The following is a 21,790-nucleotide window of genomic DNA, read 5'->3' on the forward strand; positions in this document are numbered from 1 at the left end:
ATTTACATTACTTTTTATAGTAAAATTAAAGAAAATGAAAAAGGGCTCCTTTTATCAAAAACAGCGCGTAACATTTTTGAGATCAATCTGGCAACGCAACCACCATATGATCAATATAAAAATTTAATCTATAAAAAATCTACTTTTAAGATGTTGACAAGATCCATGCTCCACTTGTTTATAACATATTGCTTTCGAGCAGCACTTTCGCTCGAAATTTAGCACACCATTTTGCACAACATGGGAATTTAAAAAAGTATGGGAAGTCAAAAACTCTCGGAACATGTCAAATGGGCGATAATTACTATTTTTAGGTTTCTACACCAAAAATCGAATTGCTTATACAAATGTGTTGAAAACGCTCTGGCTCCCTTAGCTTAAGATAATATACCGCTTGTTTGAGTTTTTCGGCTTGACAATAGCCTCAGACTAACACCGAAACATGTCAAATATTGGTTATGGGAGTCAAAAATCAGGGTTTTATAATGGCCAAAACTATTTTTAGATCGGAACCCTATAGAAAAATCATTGGAGTATCACAGATAGCAAAATCAGAAGAGATTCACAGCCAAATAAACATAACCTCTTCCCACAGGTTTGAGCATCTTATAGATTCAGTGCCTCGTAGGTGTGGTGCCGTAATCAAAAATAATGGTTACGTTATCGATTAATATCTACATTTACTTATTTAAATAAAGAAATCAAAAAGTTTGCAAAAATTAAGTCAATTTAGTTTTCCATAGATTATTTATTAATCTATACTAATAAAAGAGTAAAGCGACTAACGGATAAGGCTGGGTTTTTATGGGTTGGGTTTTTTTATGGAAATGATGTTTGCTAAATGGAACTAAATATGGTAAAATTTGGATTTGGGTGAACCTTTAGAGCATGAATCATGAAATTTGGTACTAAATAGTACCCGAATTTAATTTTTTTGTCGATATTAATGTGTGGGAGTGTATAACTATCGGCGAAGAACTTCCTTATTTTATAACTTAGTTTGTGGTCAAGAATAGGCGAACATCAAAAAAATCAAAGGTCCGCCATTATGTTAATTTTTGAAGGAAGTTTAAATATACGAGATGCAAAATTCATTTTAACATTTTTTCCGCATTTTCAGCTGAGGAGTTACAAATGCCCTCCATCAAAAATAAGGACTTTTCTTTAATCACCAAAAACAAAACAAGACAACAACAACCAAATTTTTGCAAATTATTTTCCTTCTCATTTACAAAAAACATTGTTATTGTTTTTTTGTAATTAAAGAAAAGTCCTTATTTTTGATGGCGGGCATGATAACTCCTCACTGGAACGTCGGAATCCGAAAATTCCAACGGTGTTAGAAAGAGTACATGTCTGGCTCTTGCACTGACTTCGCTCTAAAATTAAAAAAAAGGTGGACCTTTGCAAAAAATATTTTTGGAAAATCGCCGATTTTTTACCAAAACCCAAGTTAAAAAATAAGGAAGATCTTCACCGATTGGCTTTATCCTAGTTCATACGATAGCTATACACTCACAGAGAAACGTGTAAAAATTTGAAATCGATTGGGTTATTCACAGATAGCAAAATCAAAAAAATGTTCACAGCCAAACGCGTTAAAAGAAAACCCCTTCCCATCAGGTTTGACACATCGGCTATATCTCCAGAGCCGTAATCAAAAATATTGGTTACGCTATTGATTAATATCTACATTTACTTATTTAAGGGGACCCCCCATTCTTGGTTTCAAAAAATTTAATTTTGATTTTATTCGAATCTACACTAATTCAAGAATATCCACATGAAATTTCAAGTGAAAATCTCAAAAACTCTTGAAGATATAGCCGATTTATTGTGCTAGCATCAAGTGACGGCAAGAGGGCTTTCAAACTTTCTCCAAACAGCGTTTTTGCGAATGGTGGTAACCATAACTCAAAAACTAGTAATCCGATCGATTCCAAAATTTGGGACGTTTATCTTTGAATGTATAGCTATCGCAGGATAAATCAAATCGGTCAAGATCTTGCTTATTTTTTAACTTGGTTTGTGGTAAAAAATAGGCGATTTTCCAAATATATTTTTTTAAAGGTTCGCAATTTTGTTGATTTTTGAGCGAAGTCAATAATCCTAGTTTATACGAGAACCAGACATGTATCCTTCCCAACACCGTTGGAATTTTCGAATTCCGATGTTCCAGTGAGGAGTTATCATGCCCGCCATCAAAAACAAGGAATTTTCTTTAATCCCATAAAACAACAACAAAACAATAACAACAAATTTGTTTAAATTATTTTTCTTTTCCTTTGAATCTTAAATTAAGAAATCAAAAAGTTTGCAAAAATTATGTGAATTTAGTTTTCCATAAATTATTTATTAACCTATACTAATAAAAAAAGTAAAGCGACTGACGGATAAGGCTGGGTTTTTGGAAATTCGTACTAGAACGGTACGAAAAGTACTATATGTGATATCATTTGTATTTGCTAACCGGAAGAGCTAGAATTCTTAAATTTTAAATGAGGTTCACTGATGGAGTGTAGAATAGATATAGCAGAGGGGTTTTTTTGGACATTCGAACTATACGTATGCCAAAAGTACTAAAATGTACCAAATTTGGTACAATTTCGTAGCATGTGAATGCATAGAGGTAAAAACTTGAAATTTGGTATGCGAATAAGGGTCGATATAAGGAGATGGTTTTGAAAGGGTGTACTCATGTGTTTGAAAAGTACCATATGGTATTATATTTGGTACAAATATGATTTAGAGGTACAAATCGAGGTGGAATACTGAAATTTTAAGTTTGGATCACTGTTGGATTGTGAGGTTAAGATATGTAGGACGTTTTTGAATTTTTTATATAATGTTAACAAAATTTTAACCTATTTTTAAATTGTGTCTTCATTTAAGCTGATATTATTGGAATCCTGAAACATGGATTTAGGATCACTGTGGGGGTGTAAATTTGGGGTATGCGGTAGCATGGGCAAACACATGTGTATAAATTTGGCACAAAATTGAACAAAAAAGGCTGTTACTCATTAATTAACACACTTTTGTTAATAACTTGGAATCTTGAATGCTTTGAATTTAGGATCACTGTGGGAATGTACAATTTGATTTTATATAAAGTTTAAACAAAACATTTCATAGTATTACAACAACAGACAAATATGAAAAAAATGTGGTCTTAATTTTAAATTGCACTAATGGGTAATTACACATTTTAATTTTTTTTAATTTTGTCAAATTACATGCACTCGAACTTGCTGATTTTACACTTTTTATTTCGCTTTGGGGTGTAGGACTTTTTAACCGAATTAGCTGTGTGCGCTGTAATCGCCATACCAAAAATTCTATAATTTTTTTCAGCAATTATTATCGTAAAAAATTTATGTTTGCAACAGCGAATTTTTTCATTTTCTACTGCCGGCATCAACCCATTTTTAAAATTTTTTAAATCATTGACTGTATATATTCATGTGGGGGGAATACAAAAAAATATACCGGCCAAACGAATCCACTTTTTTTACTTGTCAAAATTATTTTTGATTTTCGTAAATTGTTGATAACACAGTCATTCATGTATTCCCAATGCGGTAACATGGTCGGAGATTTTACGACTTCATTTGAACTGATGTCACTAAACCTGTGATAACATAATATCAATTGGAATTACTTACAATTAATTTCCCAGTTGTGTCACAGAATATGTTATTACATCAAATCATAGAGCGATTCCCTTTACTAAAAAGTGTAAATTATATGATTTAAATTTAAATACAAATAATTGCCAACACTAACAAATCTCAATTGTAATTCCAATGACCTTTGTTATCAATTGTATTTGTTTACAAGCTAAAAATCATACATAAATAATTATTAAACAATTGTGCAATTTTAATGTATATTATAAAAGCCACAATGCTTAATTTAGGAAATATTTTTTGGTAGTGTTGGCTGGCGAGTTATTTGGGATACCACTTATATGTTTTTTATTTTATTTTTTTTGCAAAATAGTCACACAGAATCCCAGTTTGTTGTTTTTATAAAAAATCGACTATTTATTAGTGGGATTGTCATTTTTTTTTTTTTCAAATCATCATAAACGAACATTTTGGCTTCGAAAAGGCAGGGCCCATGTTACAGTCCATAGTCAAATATTGTGTACTCAAAACCTATACCACATATAAAATTCCAAATCACAATTGTGATTTTTGGTTTAACATTAAATTTTTGGTTCATTTTATCCACAAGAATTCTGTGTATACTCTAATTTATTAACATTTGTATTTCTGAAAAAGTTTCATTTGATTTTGTTTTTGATAAGTTCGTTGTGGTTTCAGAAAAATTCCCAATATCGGCAGTATGTAATTGTCTATCACCAATTCCATTCATTCACAAATCTGAAAGCGTAATCTATACTTGTACAGATTTCCCTTTCAGATAAGAAAAATAATTAAAAATCCGCTATAATTTATTTCTATAAAATGATCACAAAATGTAATCAGTAAACAGTTCTAACGAAACACAAAGGTCAGCTAAGGCGGATGAAATCACCATTATTTCGGAAATGAAATTAAAACAAATACCTATTCTAATTAGTTGTGTATCAATTTTCCTAGCGAATGGCCAAACGGCTGCTGCCATCGAAAATAAACATCGCGGAGTGAATCGTCAACATGAAAAATACATTGAGAGCTGTATAAATTTGAATGTAGATCCTTGTGAGAATTTCTACGAATATGCTTGTGGAAAATGGCAAGAATATCAGGTATCGGAAGGTGGGGAAGATATTTACACGGAAATGTTGGGTTTAGCAAGCTATAAGGCCAATAAGGAATTGGCTAGGAAATTGGATGTTATGGAGTTAAATGATATGCCCGACTTTGTGAAGAAGTTTAAAATCGCTTATGACTCTTGTGTAACATTGAAGGATTTCGATCTTCTGCATTATGTGAAATGGCTGAGGAACAATGAAAATATAACCCTTCCCGCAATGGATGAATTTAACTATGAAGATACGCAAAATTTTGATTGGATTGAAAGTTTAGCTGTACTAAGAAGATATGGCCTAAATCGTATATTGATCCAGGAAAACATGATAGTCACAAATAATGACACTAAAAAAATGATTCTTAGCATTGGGCAACCTGAAGACAATTTTTTGAAATTGACTTCGAAAAATTTGAAATCGCTGCTAAATTCCATGTCTATATCCTTAGATCCTATGGATTTTCAGATACTTTGGCAAGAAATTCAACAAATTGAGCAGCGCATAAAAATTATGCAAATGGATGAAGAGGAACAGTCGGATGATATGTATGTGAAATTAAAAGATTTAACATTGCCCTGGCTGAGAAAATATCTCTCTAGACTTCTGAATCAATCAGTATTGGATGACAACATTGAAGTTCAAATCGTAAATATAAATTATTTAGTATCCCTCGTCGACAATCTGACAAAAGATTTTAACAATTTTCAAATCTGTAAATATTTGGCGATTCGATTTTTATGGCTTTTACATCAGAATACACCCACAAACTTCTCACACTGGGAATGTGCAGATATGCTACACAGTCTTTTACCCTTGGCCAGCAATTGGTTATACCGGGAACAGCATTCCCAATTGACATATATTGTACCAGAAATGGAACAAATCTTTCAGAATATTGTTCTGCAATTTAATCAGTCTTTAAATGAGCAAAAATCATTTCTAAATCCTAAAAGTTTCCAATATCTTTCGAAAAAATTATGGGCCATCAAATTAAAAATCGGTAATTTACCCGAAATTCGCACAACGGAATTCGTTGAACACTTCTATGGCAATATCTCGTTGTCCTCCGAAGACTTCTATGGAAATCATTTGAAATTATTGGACTTTGCATTTTATGCCACTCATGTGATTGTGCCAAACATTCCACAAACAGATTCTATGCAATATTTTTACATCTTCAGTCTCGATGACAATATTCTCCCCTCACCATATTATGACGTAGACCAGAATATAGTTGTTGTACCCTATACATCTTTACGTCCACCTATATATCATCGGAATTTCGAGCAAGTATACAAATACAGTGCCCTCGGCTCGGCCATTGGTCATGAAATATTCCATTGCTTTGACAATACAGGCCTGCAATTCGATGCTACAGGTCTAATAAATACAGCGGAATATAATCGTATTTTGGAAACACCAATAATTGCAAAAAACATAAAATGTATCAATAATCTGAATCCTGCATCTTTGGATGAAAAAATAGCAGATATAAGTGGTTTACGTTATACCTATAAGGCATTTGTCAAGCAGTTTCCTAAAGCCCACACACAGACTCGACTTATTCATGGCAAATCAATGAAATTAACCGAAATATTTTTCTTGAATTTTGCTCAATACTATTGTGATATCGAAGGCAATGAAGATGACGATAATTATGATGAACATGGTTTGGCCAGTGACCGGGTAAATGATGCTCTTGGTAATTTAATAGAATTTTCTAATGTATATAATTGTACGCCTGCAAGTAAAATGTATGCCATGGAACGATGTCAAATGTGGAGGCGTTGAGTTTGTTGTTGTTTTAATTAATAAAGAAATTTAATAAATATTGGTATAATCCATTCGTTTTGAAGTGTTTCTATACCCTTCACCACACTGTGGTATAGGTTATTATGTATTTGTGAATATGTTTGTAACAGGGAAAAGGAAACGAGATAGACACATGGTTCCTTTTGAGAATATGCATAGAATCACTTTCTGAGTCGACTTATGCATGTCCGTCCGTCTGTCCATGTTAAAATGTAAACAAAGTACAGGTCGCATTAATAATCCGAATTGGATGAAATTTGGCACAGCTCATTCATTTGGCCCAAGGTCGAACCCTATTGAAATTGGCAAAATCGGTTCATATTTAAATATAGCTCCCATATATATATTTTCGTCCGATTTAAGGTAAATAGTGCACCAAAGTACCTATATATCTTTCGATTTGCACGAAATTTGGCATAGCGTACTAAATTAAGTCTATAGTGATGTGTGTTAAATTTCCTGAAAATCGGTTCAGTTTTAGATATGGTTCGCTATATATTTTCGTCCGAGTTTATGTAAATGGTGTACCAAAGTTCCTATTTATCTTTCGATTTGAATGAAATTTGATATAACTTACTGTGGAAATTGGTTCAGATTTAGATGTAGCTCCCATATATATTTTCGTCCTTTTTAATGTAAATGGTGCACCAAAGTCCTTACACATCTTTTGATTTGCACGAAGTTTGGAATAGTGTACTAAATTTAGTCTAAAACTATGTGTGTAACGTTTCTTGAAAATCGATTCAGATATAGTATAGCTCCCATTTAATGTAAATGGTGCACCAAAGACCCTATATATCTTTCGATTTTACGAAATTTGAAACAGCGTACTAAATTAACTCTACAATGTGTTTGCCAGTTTCGTGAAAATCGATTCAGATTTAGATATAGCTCCCATATATATTTTCGTCCGATTTAAGATAAATGGTGCACCAAAGTCCCTATGTATGTTTCGATTTGCACGAAATTTTGCATAGCGTACTTAATTAAGAGTAGAATGATGTGTGTTAAGTTTTGTGAAAATCGGTTCAGATTTAGATATGGCTCCCATATTTATTTCCGTCCGATTTAATGTAAATGGTGCACCAAAGTCCGAATATATTTTTCGATTTTGCATGAAATTTGACATGGCGTACCCAATTAAGTCTAGAATTATGTGAGATAAGTTTCGAAAAAATGGGTTCAGATATACCTACCATATATATTTTCGTCCGATTTTATGTAAATGGTGCACCAAAGTCACTATATATCTTTCGATTTCCACGAAATTTGGCATAGCGTACTGAATTGAGTCTACAAGGATGTGTGTTAAGTTTCGAGAAAATCGGTTCCAATTTAGATATGGTTCCCAAATATATATTTTCGTTCGATTTTAGGTAAATGGTGTATCAAACTCCTTTTGTTTGTCCGATTGACATGGAATTTTGCACAACGTTTCAAATAGAGACTAGAATGACGTCGGAAAAGTTTGATACGTTTGGCCTAAAACCTCCCGAGCGCAGTCAAACACTGATGCTGATTGACAGCTCGGGTATTGCATCTGCACGTTCCCTTTGTGGACAGCGCAGAGCATATATACCAGCGGGCAACGGTTGTTGTTGCTTTGCTCCCCTTGTACTCTTTCACTGGAATATGTGTATGTGTGTAGTTGTAGGCGTACAAAGATCATTAAAATCCCAATGAACCTTTGCGATCCACGTGAACCTCTGTGTTCACTTGCTTACTAAGCGTCTTGTCGAGCTGACGTCTGTCCTTCGGGCGAACATTGAGATGAAATTGGTCGGATACATACGTACAAAATACCCAAAGTGGGGAAGGGTATCATACAGTCGGCCCAGTCCGACTTTACTACTTTCCTTAATCGTTTTATTTGGTTTTGAATTCATTCCAAATTAATTTTTTCGATTTTTTTGTCTATAATGAATAAGGATGTTTTTCCAAAAAAAAAAAAAAAAAATTAAGATAATATAATTTTTCGTTTCTTATACAACGTGAGCATAGCAAATTGATTCTACTTACCAGAAACCACCTTCGCATTCTATAACGACCTTTGCTTGTGGAAATATAGCTGAACAAAGATAATTTGATGAATTTTAACGTTTATTCGCATATAAATAAATTTTATAACATTTCAAAAATAAAAAACTTTGCAAGGAATATTAAAATAGCTATTATTGGTTATATTATTTACAAAAATACTATCAATTTGGAAATGTAAATAGCACACTATACAGGACTTTGTCCCTGCTTTCTTATAAATTCAGTTAAATCATCCATAAACAATTTTTTCAATCCAATCAAGATATTCCGAGACTCTTGTATAAACGCCTGGTATATTCAATGAACAGCCTTGTCCAAATGACGTTATCCCTACTAAATAGGTTTTCAAATATCCAATACGCATTATTAATGGGCCTCCTGAGTCACCCTAAAATCAGAAAAAGGTTATCATTCAATATTAATATATTAAAATTGTTCGTAAGTAATTTTACCTGACAGGTGTCACTATTTCTAATGGTATCTCTGGCACAAAGTTGAGTATCCCTTATTCCTTGTGACAAAGTTGTATCGTTTTTGTAGTATTCAGTACATTCACCATTTGGCATAATGGATAAATAGGCTTTCAAAAGAGTATCAGATCCTGGACCAGCTGGAAGATAGATTTTGAATATTATTTTTTTTTTTCTAATTTAAACAACAAATCATTGAAAAAAAATTATTGAAAATGTAGTTGAATAGCACGTGCACCTCACACGTGATGTCATAATTCCTATATTTTACTTGATGTGAGTTCCCAAAGACTGTGAAGCAAAGATATATTATGTTGGGGAAAAATAAATCCATTATTTTTGAGGTGCTTCACCGCTCTTTCGCACAGGGTCATCATATGTGATCCATTTCTCATCTACAGTCACCATCCTTTTAAGAAATGGGTCTACCTCATTCCGTTTGACCAATGCTTCGCAGATCGAAATTCGATTCATCTATTTTTTTTTCTATTAATTGGTGTGGCACCCAAAAATCTAACTTCTTTTTGAATCCAGCTTAGTTTAAATGGTTTAAAACAGTTTTATGGTCGATTTTTAGCTCCTGGGTGATGTTACGACTGCTAACATACCGGTTTTATCGTCTACATTTTCGACCAATGACCGGTTTAATGAAATTCGATTCATCAACCTTTTTTTTCATATTAATTGGTGAGGACCTTCAAAAATACTTCTTTTTATCAGCTATATGGCAAAGATTAACTACAAGTATTACCAAAGAATTCTTTTCCATAACCAATAGCTGTAACATTCATTTGTATCGTTTGATATTGGTTCCATAGACATATCCAAGGTGTTGTAGCATTCCTTTCCAATTTCAGCAAAGCTATGTCATTGTAAGGCTGATTATGTTTGTAACTGGGATGTTTGGTTACATTTATGACTTTTATTGGTGTTGCAGAGGACGTATCCGTTAAATTTACTCCTCCTAGCAGAGCTACAGACGGTGGTATTCTGAATTGCAAAAATGAAATAAAAATGTAACGAAACTTACCTGTCTGTCTGTTATTACAGTGATATAAATAATTACCCATTTAAATACACGCAATGTGCCGCAGTCAGTACATAATTTGGGGTTATTAATGCGCCGCCGCATTTGTAATCATAGGTACCTTCCCATACATTTGAATCCCATCCCAAAGCAGCCTGTTTTATTACAATAGAAAATTTGATTATAAATTAAATCACGTTGCAATCAAATCGCATACCATATACGGAAATTCATAATACTTCGTAAACAAACCATGGGAAATTGCAGGGAAATCTCTAATTGTAGCTGGTTTATAATTAACTTCATAACATCCTGAAAGAAAATTGTAATATGTGAACATATTGTGATTGGTCAATATTAGTTCCAAATATGAAAGCGATTCCAGTTGTAATTGGAGAATGTAATTGGTAATTTCACATGTAAAATTCAAAAATTTCATTTGTAATATATATGTTTCCATTTGAAATTCGTAGAGTTTCATTTGAACTTAAAAAAAATTACAATTCAAAGATTTCAAATTGACACTTCACTTGTAATGCGTAATATTTCAGTTGTAATTCACAACAATTCATTTCAAATTGGTGTGTTACCAATAATATTTTTCGAAGTTAAAATGAAATATTATGTATTTCAAATGAAATGTTTTGCATTTCAAATGGAATTATTTGAATTTCAAATGGAATTCTATAAATTTCGAAAGGTATCCTATGAATTATAAATAAAATTCTCGAATTACAACAGTTCACAACTTTCGGCCAAACGAAGCAACTCTTTATCTCTATTTTCTTTCTGTTGCGTTGTTGCCGAATGGAATATTGCGATATGTTCAGCTCACGGCCACCGCGACGCGTGTTTCGATCAAGTCGCTTCTTTACTTTTCGAACCATTTGTGCTGTTTTCTTCCGTCCACTTCCTTGACGTCGGGCTACGCTACCGATATCACGGTAACGAGAGATGGTACGAGACACAAACGATTTATTCATATTTAAATGCTGGAGTGCTCTAACGATAGCCACTTGTGGTTTTCCAGCCAAATATAAAGAAATCACACTATTACGCTTGAATTCTTTTTTCTTTCTGGAAAATTCTCACCAAATCTGAAGTTGGTTGCAGTTTTTTCATCTGACCCTGCATATACCATTTCCAGGGTAATAATGAACTGGAATTCCCGACCCCAAAACATATACCCACCAGCCGTAAACGACAAAAAAACAGTAGACGGTTAGAGAAATTACAGCTGACAATGAAAAAAATAAAATGTTGTCCAGCACAATTTTCATACCCTTCACCACACAGGGAATTAAGCCTTTGTGTATATGTTTGTAACAGGCAAAATGAATCGAGATAGACCAATTTTTGGAGAATATGCATAGAATCACTTTCTGAGTCGATTTATGAATGCCCGGCTGTCCGCCCGACTTTTTTTGTTAGCAAAGTACAGGTCACATTTATGATCCGATTTACATGAAATTTGGCCAAGACGAACCCTATTGAAAATGGAGAAACTCGGTTAAGGTTTAAATATAGCTCTCATGTATAGTTTCGTCCGATTTTATGTAAATGGTACAACAAACTCCCAATGTTTGTCCGATTTCGACAAAATGTTGCTCAGAGTACTGAGTTAGATTCAGATAGATGTATACGAAGCTTTGTTAAAATCGGTTCAGATTTAGATATAGCTCCCCTATCCCATAGTTTCTTTCTATATTATGTTAATGAAATATTACAGGGTATTGAACTCAATTCAATTCAATTTTTTTTTTAATCGGTTTAGGTTAATATACCTTTCATTTATATTTCCATCCTATTTCATATAAATGGTGTACCAAATAACGTACCATCTTGGAGCTAAAATAACGCCTATTGGATATGGTAAAATATAACCCCTATATATTTTCGTCTGATTTCATGCAATTTGTTCATGCAAATAATAAAGGTTACTCGTAGCGAGATAAAATTGTGGAGAACTCACTGTGCTGCAACACAAATGGTAGACGAAATAATCCAAATCTGCCCGATTTATATGGAATTTTTCATAGATATCAGAATGGTATGTCTGCTCTATCTACAGGATATTGTACATATTACCAAATCAAGTATTCACCCAAAGTGATGAAGGGTATATAGTCGACCCTGTCCGTCTTTGAACTTTCCTTACTGTTTTTTTGGAATTGACCCTATCGATGATGTTTTTGGCATGGAGCTCATAAATTTCGACAAACCGTAATCGATGAGGTCCCATCACACAAAATGCAAATGAAAATGTGTTTTTTTTTTTTTTTGTAAAAGTGCATCAACGAAATGTTTATTACATTTTTTATTGAAATATTATTGATTCAATCCAGTCAAGATATTCCGAAACCCTGGTATATACGCCGGGCTTGTCAAAGCCACATCCGCGACCAAATGATGTTATACCAACTACAAATGATTTTTCATATCCCATAGAATTTTGAGAATGTAAAATAAGGGGTCCGCCAGAATCGCCCTAAAAAGAAAATTTTGGCAATATTATATCATAAAACACCAAATAATTTCTAAAATTACCTGGCATGTGTCACTTTGCCTTTCGAAATCTTTGGCACATAATTGACTGTCCACAATGCCTTGAGGCAATGAATCTTCCCCGGTGTATTGTGAAGCGCAATCTTTGTTTGGCACTATTGTTAGATGGGCTTTTAAAAGACTTTCAGAATTTGTACCGGCTAAGGAAGATTTAGATTATCATAACATTTGGATTGAGATTATCATAACATATTGTGGGTTTAAATATAATTACCAAACTGAGTGTGGCCATAACCAACAGCCGTTACATTGAGATCGTCCATTGCGTACAGAGTCCATATACAAAGTGGATCTTCGCCTGGACTACTTTCCAGTTTTATCAAAGCAATGTCGTGATAGGACATTTTCGGGTTATACATTGGATATTTGATGACTTTGGCAACTTTTATGGGTTTGTTTTTTGTATCTGTTAAATTGGTACCACCCACAAGAACGACACTTGGTGGCAATCTGTGTAAAATTTAAGAAGAAAGAAATGTTATCAACTTCTCAAATAAGTTTAGAATTTTGTCAACATACCCATTTAGTATAGCACAGTGTGCTGCGGTTAGGACATAATTATCCCATACCAAAACTCCACCGCATTTATAATCATAACTGCCCTCCTCAAACATTGAATCCCAACCTAAAGCTGCCTTTATAAAATCAAATTATTAATTTGAATGTATGGAATATTTCAGTGACAAACCATATATGGAAATTCCCGATAAACAGTTTGAAGGCCGTGCACAATTTCATAACGTGGATCTACACAATCTGTAAGGATTTGGAAAAAAAAATACTTAATAAAAACAAAAATAAATATTTTTTCAATAATCGTGAAAACAATATAGGAAAAGTGGTTGAGGTCGTAAAACGCTTTTGAGATGCACGTCTAATAATAAAATACAACGTTTTTACACCAGGTTTCGGCAATCCCGTTAGTCGCAGCAGTAAAAAAGGCAGTAAGGGAAGTAGTAAAGTCGGACAGGACCGTCTATATGATACCCTTCACAGCTTAACTTAGACCTATCCATAAACATGTCATTCTGAAACTTAAGGGAAACCCCCCCATTCACGATTTTAATTTTTCAAGATTTTCAATGGGCTGGTAAATCAATACCAATGTTTGTTAAGGTTTGTAACTTTGCACATATATATTTGAAGATTTAAAAGAGAAGATAAATAATTTACAAAAAATTTTTGTTATTGTTCTGTTGTTGTTTTTTGTAATTAAAGAAAAGTCCTTATTTTTGATGGCGGGCATGATAATTCCTCACTGGAACATCGGAATCCGAAAATTTCAAAATGGCGGACCTTTGAAAAAATATTTTTGGAAAATCGCCGATTTTTTACCAAAAACCAAGTTAAAACATAAGGAAGATCTTCACTGATTGGCTTTATCCTAGTTCATACGATAGCTACACACTCACAGAGAAACGTGTAAAAATTTGGAATCGATTGCATTATTAGTCTTTGAGTTATCGTGCCCGCCATTCGCAAAACCAATGTTTAGAGAAAAACGCGTTTAAAGTTTGAGAAGCCATTCAGCCGTCACTTGATGCTGACACAATAAATCGGCTATATCTTCAAGAGTTCTTGAGATTTTAACTTGAAATTTTGTAGGGACATTCTTGAATTAGTGTAGATTCGAATTAAGTCAACAAAAATTTAGACCCCAAGAATGGGGGGTCCCCTTAAACCAAAATTTTCATTTCGACAGATATTGAGTCGTTTGTTTAGAATAGGACAAAATAATAAATCAAATCTCAATCGGACACCCGTTGATTATTTGGAGCCCTTTTAACATGAAGTCGATCGAAACCATATACATGCTCTATGTCTGCATTTCTACAAAACGCAATTAACTCATTCTAAGCTCAATGTTATACTTCGTGCAAAATTTCGTGTCAATTTTAAAAACGTGAGGAGTTTGGTTCACCATTCACTTAAAATCGGACGAAACTATAAATGGGAGCTATATCTAAATCTGAACTTCGGTACATTGTACAAAATTGTGTGCCAATTGGACAAACTTTGTATCTTTAGTGCACAATGTGGGATCTATATCTATATCTGAACCGATTTTCACGGGATTGGTGCTCCATTAACCTAAAATCGGACGAAAATATATATGAGAACTATATCTAAATCTGAACCGATTTTCACAAAACTTTGTACGCATCATTCTAGACTTAATTCAATACGCTATGCCATATTTCGTGTAAATCGAAGGAAATATAGGGGATTGGTACACCACTTACATTAAATCGGACTAAAATATATATGGGAGCTATATCTAAATCGGAACCGATTTTTAACGAAACTTAACACAGAATTCAATACGCTGTGCGAAATTTCATGCAAATCGAATGATAAAAAGGGACTTTGGTGCACAATTTATATTAAATCGGAAGGAACTATATATGGGAGTTATGTCTAAATCTGATCTGATTTTCACGAAACTTAACACATATCATTCTATACTTATTTCAGTATGCCAATTTTCGTGCAAATCGAAAGATACATAAGGACATTGTTTCACCATTTACATAAAATCGGACGAAACTATATATGGGAGCCATATCTAATTCTTAGTCGATTTTCACGAAACTTAACATACATGATTCTATACCTAATTCATTACGCTGTGCCAAATTTCGTACAAATAGAAGGATATATAGGGACTGTGGTGCACCATTTACATAAAATCGGACGAACCTATATATGGGTGCCATATCTAATTCTTAACCAATTTGCACGAAACTTAACACACAACATTCTAGACTTATTTCAGTACGCTGTGCCGAATTTCGTGCAAATCGGAAGATATATAGGGACTTTGATGCGCCATTTACAATAAATCGGACGAAACTATATATGGGAGCTATAACTAAATCTGAACAGATTTCTCCAATTTCAAATGGGTTCGTCCTTGGGTCAAATTTCAACCAAATCGGATTATAAATGCGACCTGTACTTTGTTTACAATTTAACATGGCAGACAGACGGGCGGTCGGACTGACATTCATTAATCGACTCAGAATGTGATTCTATGCATATTCTCAAAAGGAACCATGTGTCTTTTTCGTTTCCTTTTGCCTGTTACAAACATATATACAAAGACATAATACCCTGAACCACAGTGTGGTATAAAAAAGATTTTAAAGTTGTACATTTCTTTTCTTTAAAATTTTCTTAAAATGCAAACATACAAAAGTGAGTGCATACGAGTAAATTCCGTGTTTCCTTGGTGCTTATTGGTTATTCTGTTACAATACCCCAATCCGGATTATAAATGTTTCCGTAAAATAAAACGAGTCTAATCTGTTCTCGATTAAATGTTTATCATAAATATTTAATAAAATATTTGCAACCTACAATAAATTTGAAAACAAACAAAATTAATTAACTTAATTACCATTTCGGAATAATTGTACCATATCAAGTTTTTAAAAGCCCAGTATAGAAAATTCAAAAGTAGGACGGCTCCGACTATATGACACCCTTCACCACTTTTGTTACATACAAGATATGCTTCTAATTTTAAATATGTGACCTATATAGATCCATATAGAGCGAAATAATATACGCTGGTGGCCAACAAATAAACATATAGTGTTGTTTTTTTCAGTTTAAGATCGGTTACTTTATTCACTTTTAAAAAAAACATAAAAAAATTCATTTTGGAGTAAATAAAATAATATTTTGAATAAATACATTTTGAAAAAGCAAATTTTCTCAATTTTTGCTTGGACTAAAATTATAGCAACTTTATTGTACAAACAGAAGAGCTCTGAAATTTTAATTATTTTTACCGTTACAATTACTATGTTCTGGTTTCTACACAATAAAATGTGTCTGTTTTCAATTTTGACTTACTTGCAAAAAACAGTAAGGAAAGTAGTAAAGTCGGACTGGGTCGACTATATCATAACTATTAATTTAACACACATCATTCTAGACTCAATTCAGTACGCTATGCCAAACTTCAAAATATATAGGGGCTTTGCTGCACCATTTACATAAAATCGAACGAAAATATGTATGGGGGCTATATCGAAATCTGAACCGCTTTTCCCGAAACTTACCACTCATCATTCTAGACTTATTTCAGTACGGTATGTAAAATTTCGTGCAAGTGGATGGATATATAGGGGCTTTGGTGCACTATTTACCTAAAAATTAAAACGAAAATATATATGGAGGCTATTTTGAAATCTAAACCGACTTTTACGAAACTTAGCACATCACTCTAGACTTAAGGACATTATTCATGTTCGCCCATCTGTCTGTCCATATTAAATTGTAAACAAAGTACAGGTCGCATTTTTGATTCGAACTGAAGTTATTAAAAATTAATGTTTGGCAAGTTTCTTCGAAATCGGTTCAGAAAGTATATATAGCATCCACATATATATTTTCGTGCGATTTTAAGTAAATGTTGCACCTAACTCCTAAGGTTTGTCCGATTGACACGAAATTTGGACAATTTGAGACTAGAATGACGTTATTGTTTTTTTTTTTTTTTTGGAAACTGGTGCATATGCAGACATTACTTCCATATATAGGGGAGACTGGGGCACCTTCGGCAATCGGGTTTTCGATATGAAGCTCTCACCGTACATCACTAGTTTCGATACATAGGTATCGTATATCGAAATAAATATCTGACACAAAGTTTGAAATTTCTACCTAATAAACTTATTTAGATATATGCGTTTTTGTATTTTTATAGATGTTTCTGTAATATTTCAATTCCATTTCGTAAGTATTTCGTGTATAAAACTTGTTAAATATTTATACAATATTATTAAAAAGTGGTTAACTACGATGTGTATTATTATAGAAATATTTAAAAATATAATGTTTTTACAAAACTGATCCAAAAAATGAAAAAAAACTATAAAAAGTACATTCGGGGTACATTCGGCATTTTAAAGTGGGGCACATTCGGCCATATACAGATTGTGCAATATTATTTGCTTAAAATATTTTTGAGTTTGTCTTTAAAACTAATCCTTTAATGTGGCTCGAAATTGCATATATAAGATCAAACGTACTTGTATTGACGAAAATGCCATAGAAACCCCCTATTTCTGATGGTGTGTGCGACCTTGAGATGTAAACGTCCGCCGCTACAAAATAAGGTCCTATAATTCAAACATTGTGTGACGTATTAAACCCGAATAGAGCCTTTAGAGGATCAGAATTTAAACCAGACTGATAGCGATGACAATTACCCGGCAATGACTATGGTGCCGAATGTGCCCCATCAAATGCCGAAGCTACCCCGGGTTGGGGCACATTCGGCGAATTTGACTTTTTTTACAAAAATGTAAAATTTTTTAACTAATACTAGTTTTTTATATCTTTTTGGTACTATTTTTTAAGATTAAGTGTCCGAAGACAATAATCAGCCATAAAGTTGTTATATATGTTGAATAAGTACTGAGATATAGAGCTCTAAAAAAAGTGCCGAAGGTGCCCCAGTCTCCCCTATTTCGAACGGGTGTCTCTAAATCTACCCGAATGAAATTAAACTTAGCATAGGTTGCAGAAAGGCATGTGTATGGGTTGATGTTAGTTGGTTCACTTATAGATACATTTAACATATTTCGTTCAATTTCATGTCAATATACATATGTAGAATATACCCAAAGTGGAGAATGGTATCATATAGTCGGCCCAGTCTGACTTTACCACTTTCCTTTCTGGTTTGCAACTAGATCAGTAGTGACAGTTCATCACGGAGGAAGTCTGTAAGAGAACATCAGTTCGTATCAATCAACAAATTGTCAGAAAAATGAAAAACACCCTTTTAGGAGTTCAACGGATTTGCCGAGAGGATAATCGTTGGATACAACCTCAGGAACAGAGCCTAGACGAGCTGTGGTAACAGGTCTACATAAAAAAAATTTCATTTACTTCCTGAATAGAATTGGAAAAATTATTTTTTGGTTTGGCAAACGCTCATTTCAATTGGAATCCGAATCAATGGTGAAATATTTTGCTTTCGGATGAATTGAAGTTTAATATTTAAGGATCAGACGCGAAAAAAATTGCGGTGAGATGGCCTAAAAATGGAAGACTCAGGCCTCAGTATTGTAATGGTATTGGGAAGCATTGGTCAATAATGACATTGAGCTGTTTTTCTTTTTAGGGTGTTTGATCTATTTACAACCTTTATGAAATAATCTATTGGATTGTTTATACAATTGAGCTGGAAAACGCAATGGCTCCCTTCGCTGAAGAAAATATACCGCTTGTTTGGGTGTTCCAGCATGACAATAACCGCAAATATACTCCAAATATGTCAAAGATTGGTTGCGTGAGTCAGGGTTTTTATAATGGCCAGCACAATCATCAGATTTCCACCCTATAGAAATATATTTGTAGTATTATAAAGAGCAAAATAAAAAATGAGTTTCACAAACATACAGACATAACCTCTTCTCAAAGGATACGCGGAATAGTATTAAATTGACTATTTTATTGATTCAGTGCCTTAGGGCAGCACCCTAATCAAAAATAACGATTCTTGAGTTTCGACCAAGCAAATGTGGGCCAATTTAGTTATCCATAGAATATTTTTTTCTTTTCGTTTATAATTTTTGTTTCTTAAAAGCGAATAAATTATCTATTTATTTCTGAAAAAATTAACTAGAACTTTATTTTCAATTCAGTTTGCAATTTCAGTTGTTTAGTTTTGGCCACCACCACTATAGGAGCTATAACTTAATCTGAACCGATTTCAACGAAACTTGCCACACGTTAGGCTATACTAACTTCAGTACGTTGTGCGAAATTTTGTGCCGATCGGCTTAACTTTGGGTCTTTAGTGAAATATTTAATTAAAATCGGACGAAAATATTTAAGGAGCTATATATAAATATGAACCGATTTTAACAAAACTTGACACACGTGCTTACATCATAACATTTTGAAAAATTATGTGCTAATCGAGAAAACATTAACTGTCCGATGCACCATTTACTTAAAATCGGACGAAAATATATATCGGATGTATATCTAAATCTAAATCGATTTCAATAAAAATTTCCCATACTTCAATTTGTACGTAATTCAGAATGTTTTGAAAACAAACATATGCACAATGACATAATACCCTGTACCACCGTTTGATGAATGGTATAATCACACAAAACAGTAAATACCAATAGGAAAAACGGAAAGTGGAAAGTTGTTAATGAAATTAAAATTAATGCACAATATTAACTTTCTATTTTAATTCCTCTATGAATATCTACATACTCTTGCATTTGCATTGTTATTAAAATTTATGACATCAGTAAATTCTGAATTTGGGGGTAATATGGATTTGAGCCATGGCCAATTTTGTATGTGGTGTGTTTTACATCAAGTATTCAAGTTTTAATTTAAACGTTTAGAACTTGACACTTCAATTAACATGTCATTGCCTTCTTACAGTTTTCATTTACATACAATATTAATTGGCACAATTTATCATCTACATTATTACTTACCTCTAGTGATTGGTCGACGCTTCATATCCTCCCACAAGTCATTCTTGCAACAAACAAACTGTTCGTCTTTCTCCATGTAGCACAATGTAACATTTTTAGCCGTTAATGCTGCCGGACAATATTGTAAACTCATACATGTGCCGCTAGTTTTGTCAGGAAAAGTACATTCCGTTGGAAATGGATCAACCGTGGGAAATTTAATGCCATAGGTAGAAACTACAAACAGATTGGATTTCAATAAAAATCAATACTAGAATTTTTTTACAACTCACCGTATTGAAAACACAAAAAGAAAAACAAATTTATTTGAATAATCAGCATTTTTATAGAGGGGATTTTTTTGTCTGTTTGTCAATGAACCGGCAGATCGATGCTATCTTTTTCGTGGTTCGTCTCAGAATGTTTATTGTTGACTCACTTAGACAAGTGTATTCAATGGAGTCGTAAACTGAACTGATAATTGTTTTGGTTGCATTGACACGTTTTGAACGAAGCATAGCCTAAACGGAGATAGATGAAATTGTGGAATAATAAAAACAAAACAAATTAAATGATTTTTTTTATTAAAGATGATATTTTTTTGTATTAAATAAAGCTTAAGATTAGTATCAATGGGTTGATGTCAGTGCTAAAAGGGAAGTTCACATATCAAAACAATTGAAATCGTTTAAATACATAGGGTTGCCATTGCAGGAATACTAAAATCACTAACTTAATAAAACAAATTTTATATATATTTCATCTCAGGCCTTAATATTTTGTCAGTATTTTCAAAGCAATTTGGTATTTTGAATTGTCATTGTGTTTAAAATCTCACAACCAAATTTTCTAAATATTTGTTAATATTTTAGAATTGTGCCTCTATAACAGTACCATCCCATATATAGTTACTAAATTTGGTCCACTTTAATGTCTATGAAGTTTTGTGAAAATCGGTTCAGATTTAAATATAGCTCCCATATATAGTTTCAACCGATTTTATCTAAATGGTGCACCAAATTCCCAAGGATTGTTTAAATGAGACAAACATTTTCGTCCGATTTTATGTAAATGGTGCACCAAACTCCCAAGGACTGTCTGATGCAGACAAAATTTGGCACAGCGTACTAAAATAAGTCCGTATGGATGAGTGCGAAGTTTGGTGGAAATCGGTTCTGATTTAGATATAGCTCCCATATACAGTTTCGTCCGATTTCAGTTAAAGGATGCACCATACTTGCAATATTTGTCCGATTGACAGTGTATTGAGTTAGGCCCAGATAGACGTATGCGAATTATTGTTGAAATCGGTTCAGATTTAGATAAAGCTGTCAAATATATTTTCGTTTCGATTTTATTTTAAAGAAAAGCCTATGTTTATTCGATTTACACGAACTTATATGGAATTTTTCATAGATTTCAGAATGGTATGTGTATGGGGTTTTTAATAGGCTCAAATATTTATATAGATCCTCTAAAGATGTTATGTCTGTTCTATCTACAGGATATTGTATGTATCTATTGCATCTATAGTATGTACCATATTTTATTTACATTTGCAGTAAATATTTTGAATTGAAAACGAATATAAACGTGTTAAGATCGGTCGGATTAGTAGAAGAATTGCAAAACTCACCATAATATCAAAAAC

General features: G+C 33.1%; 3 protein-coding genes across 3 annotated transcripts; 1 reads left to right on the forward strand and 2 right to left on the reverse strand.

Annotated features, from left to right (window-relative positions):
• Positions 1 to 4,555: 4,555 nt before the first annotated feature.
• Positions 4,556 to 6,550, forward strand: LOC133333937 (neprilysin-2-like). Its single transcript, XM_061542250.1, has one exon. It carries the CDS (start codon positions 4,556 to 4,558, stop codon positions 6,548 to 6,550), a length of 1,995 nt encoding a protein of 664 aa, XP_061398234.1.
• Positions 6,551 to 8,840: 2,290 nt separating this feature from the next.
• LOC133333938 (serine protease snake-like) lies at positions 8,841 to 10,547 on the reverse strand. Its single transcript, XM_061542251.1, has 5 exons — positions 10,326 to 10,547; positions 10,148 to 10,263; positions 9,833 to 10,071; positions 9,064 to 9,221; positions 8,841 to 8,999 (listed from the first exon to the last, which is right to left on the reverse strand). Exons 1-5 carry the CDS (start codon positions 10,545 to 10,547, stop codon positions 8,841 to 8,843), a joined length of 894 nt encoding a protein of 297 aa, XP_061398235.1.
• Positions 10,548 to 12,425: 1,878 nt separating this feature from the next.
• LOC133333939 (serine protease snake-like) lies at positions 12,426 to 20,657 on the reverse strand. The gene is made up of 7 exons (XM_061542252.1): positions 20,579 to 20,657; positions 20,161 to 20,376; positions 13,362 to 13,429; positions 13,193 to 13,308; positions 12,888 to 13,123; positions 12,656 to 12,813; positions 12,426 to 12,596 (listed from the first exon to the last, which is right to left on the reverse strand). The coding sequence occupies exons 1-7, from the start codon at positions 20,655 to 20,657 to the stop codon at positions 12,426 to 12,428; spliced, it is 1,044 nt and encodes a 347-aa protein (XP_061398236.1).
• Between the last annotated feature and the right edge of the window lie 1,133 nt (positions 20,658 to 21,790).

Source organism: Musca vetustissima, unplaced genomic scaffold, assembly GCF_032173495.1.
Source record: "Musca vetustissima isolate MV318-11 ecotype Yass unplaced genomic scaffold, APGP_CSIRO_Mvet_v1 utg26731, whole genome shotgun sequence".
Classification (NCBI taxonomy): Eukaryota; Metazoa; Arthropoda; class Insecta; order Diptera; family Muscidae; genus Musca; species Musca vetustissima.

Bases quoted from the DNA above. Each gene is read 5' to 3' on its own strand.
- LOC133333937 (XM_061542250.1), top strand. From the start codon at position 4,556: ATGAAATTAAAACAAATACCTATTCTAATTAGTTGTGTATCAATTTTC.
- LOC133333938 (XM_061542251.1), bottom strand. From the start codon at position 10,547: ATGAAATTTTTGAATTTTACATGTGAAATTACCAATTACATTCTCCAA. The intron at 9,222-9,832 runs GTAATACTTGTA...TCTATCTTCCAG, and splicing joins TTATGGAAAAGAATTCTTTG to CTGGTCCAGGATCTGATACT. The intron at 9,000-9,063 runs GTAAAATTACTT...TTCTGATTTTAG, and splicing joins GAAATAGTGACACCTGTCAG to GGTGACTCAGGAGGCCCATT.
- LOC133333939 (XM_061542252.1), bottom strand. From the start codon at position 20,657: ATGCTTCGTTCAAAACGTGTCAATGCAACCAAAACAATTATCAGTTCA. The intron at 20,377-20,578 runs GTGAGTCAACAA...ATCTGTTTGTAG, and splicing joins CATTGAATACACTTGTCTAA to TTTCTACCTATGGCATTAAA. The intron at 12,597-12,655 runs GTAATTTTAGAA...TTTTCTTTTTAG, and splicing joins GGCAAAGTGACACATGCCAG to GGCGATTCTGGCGGACCCCT.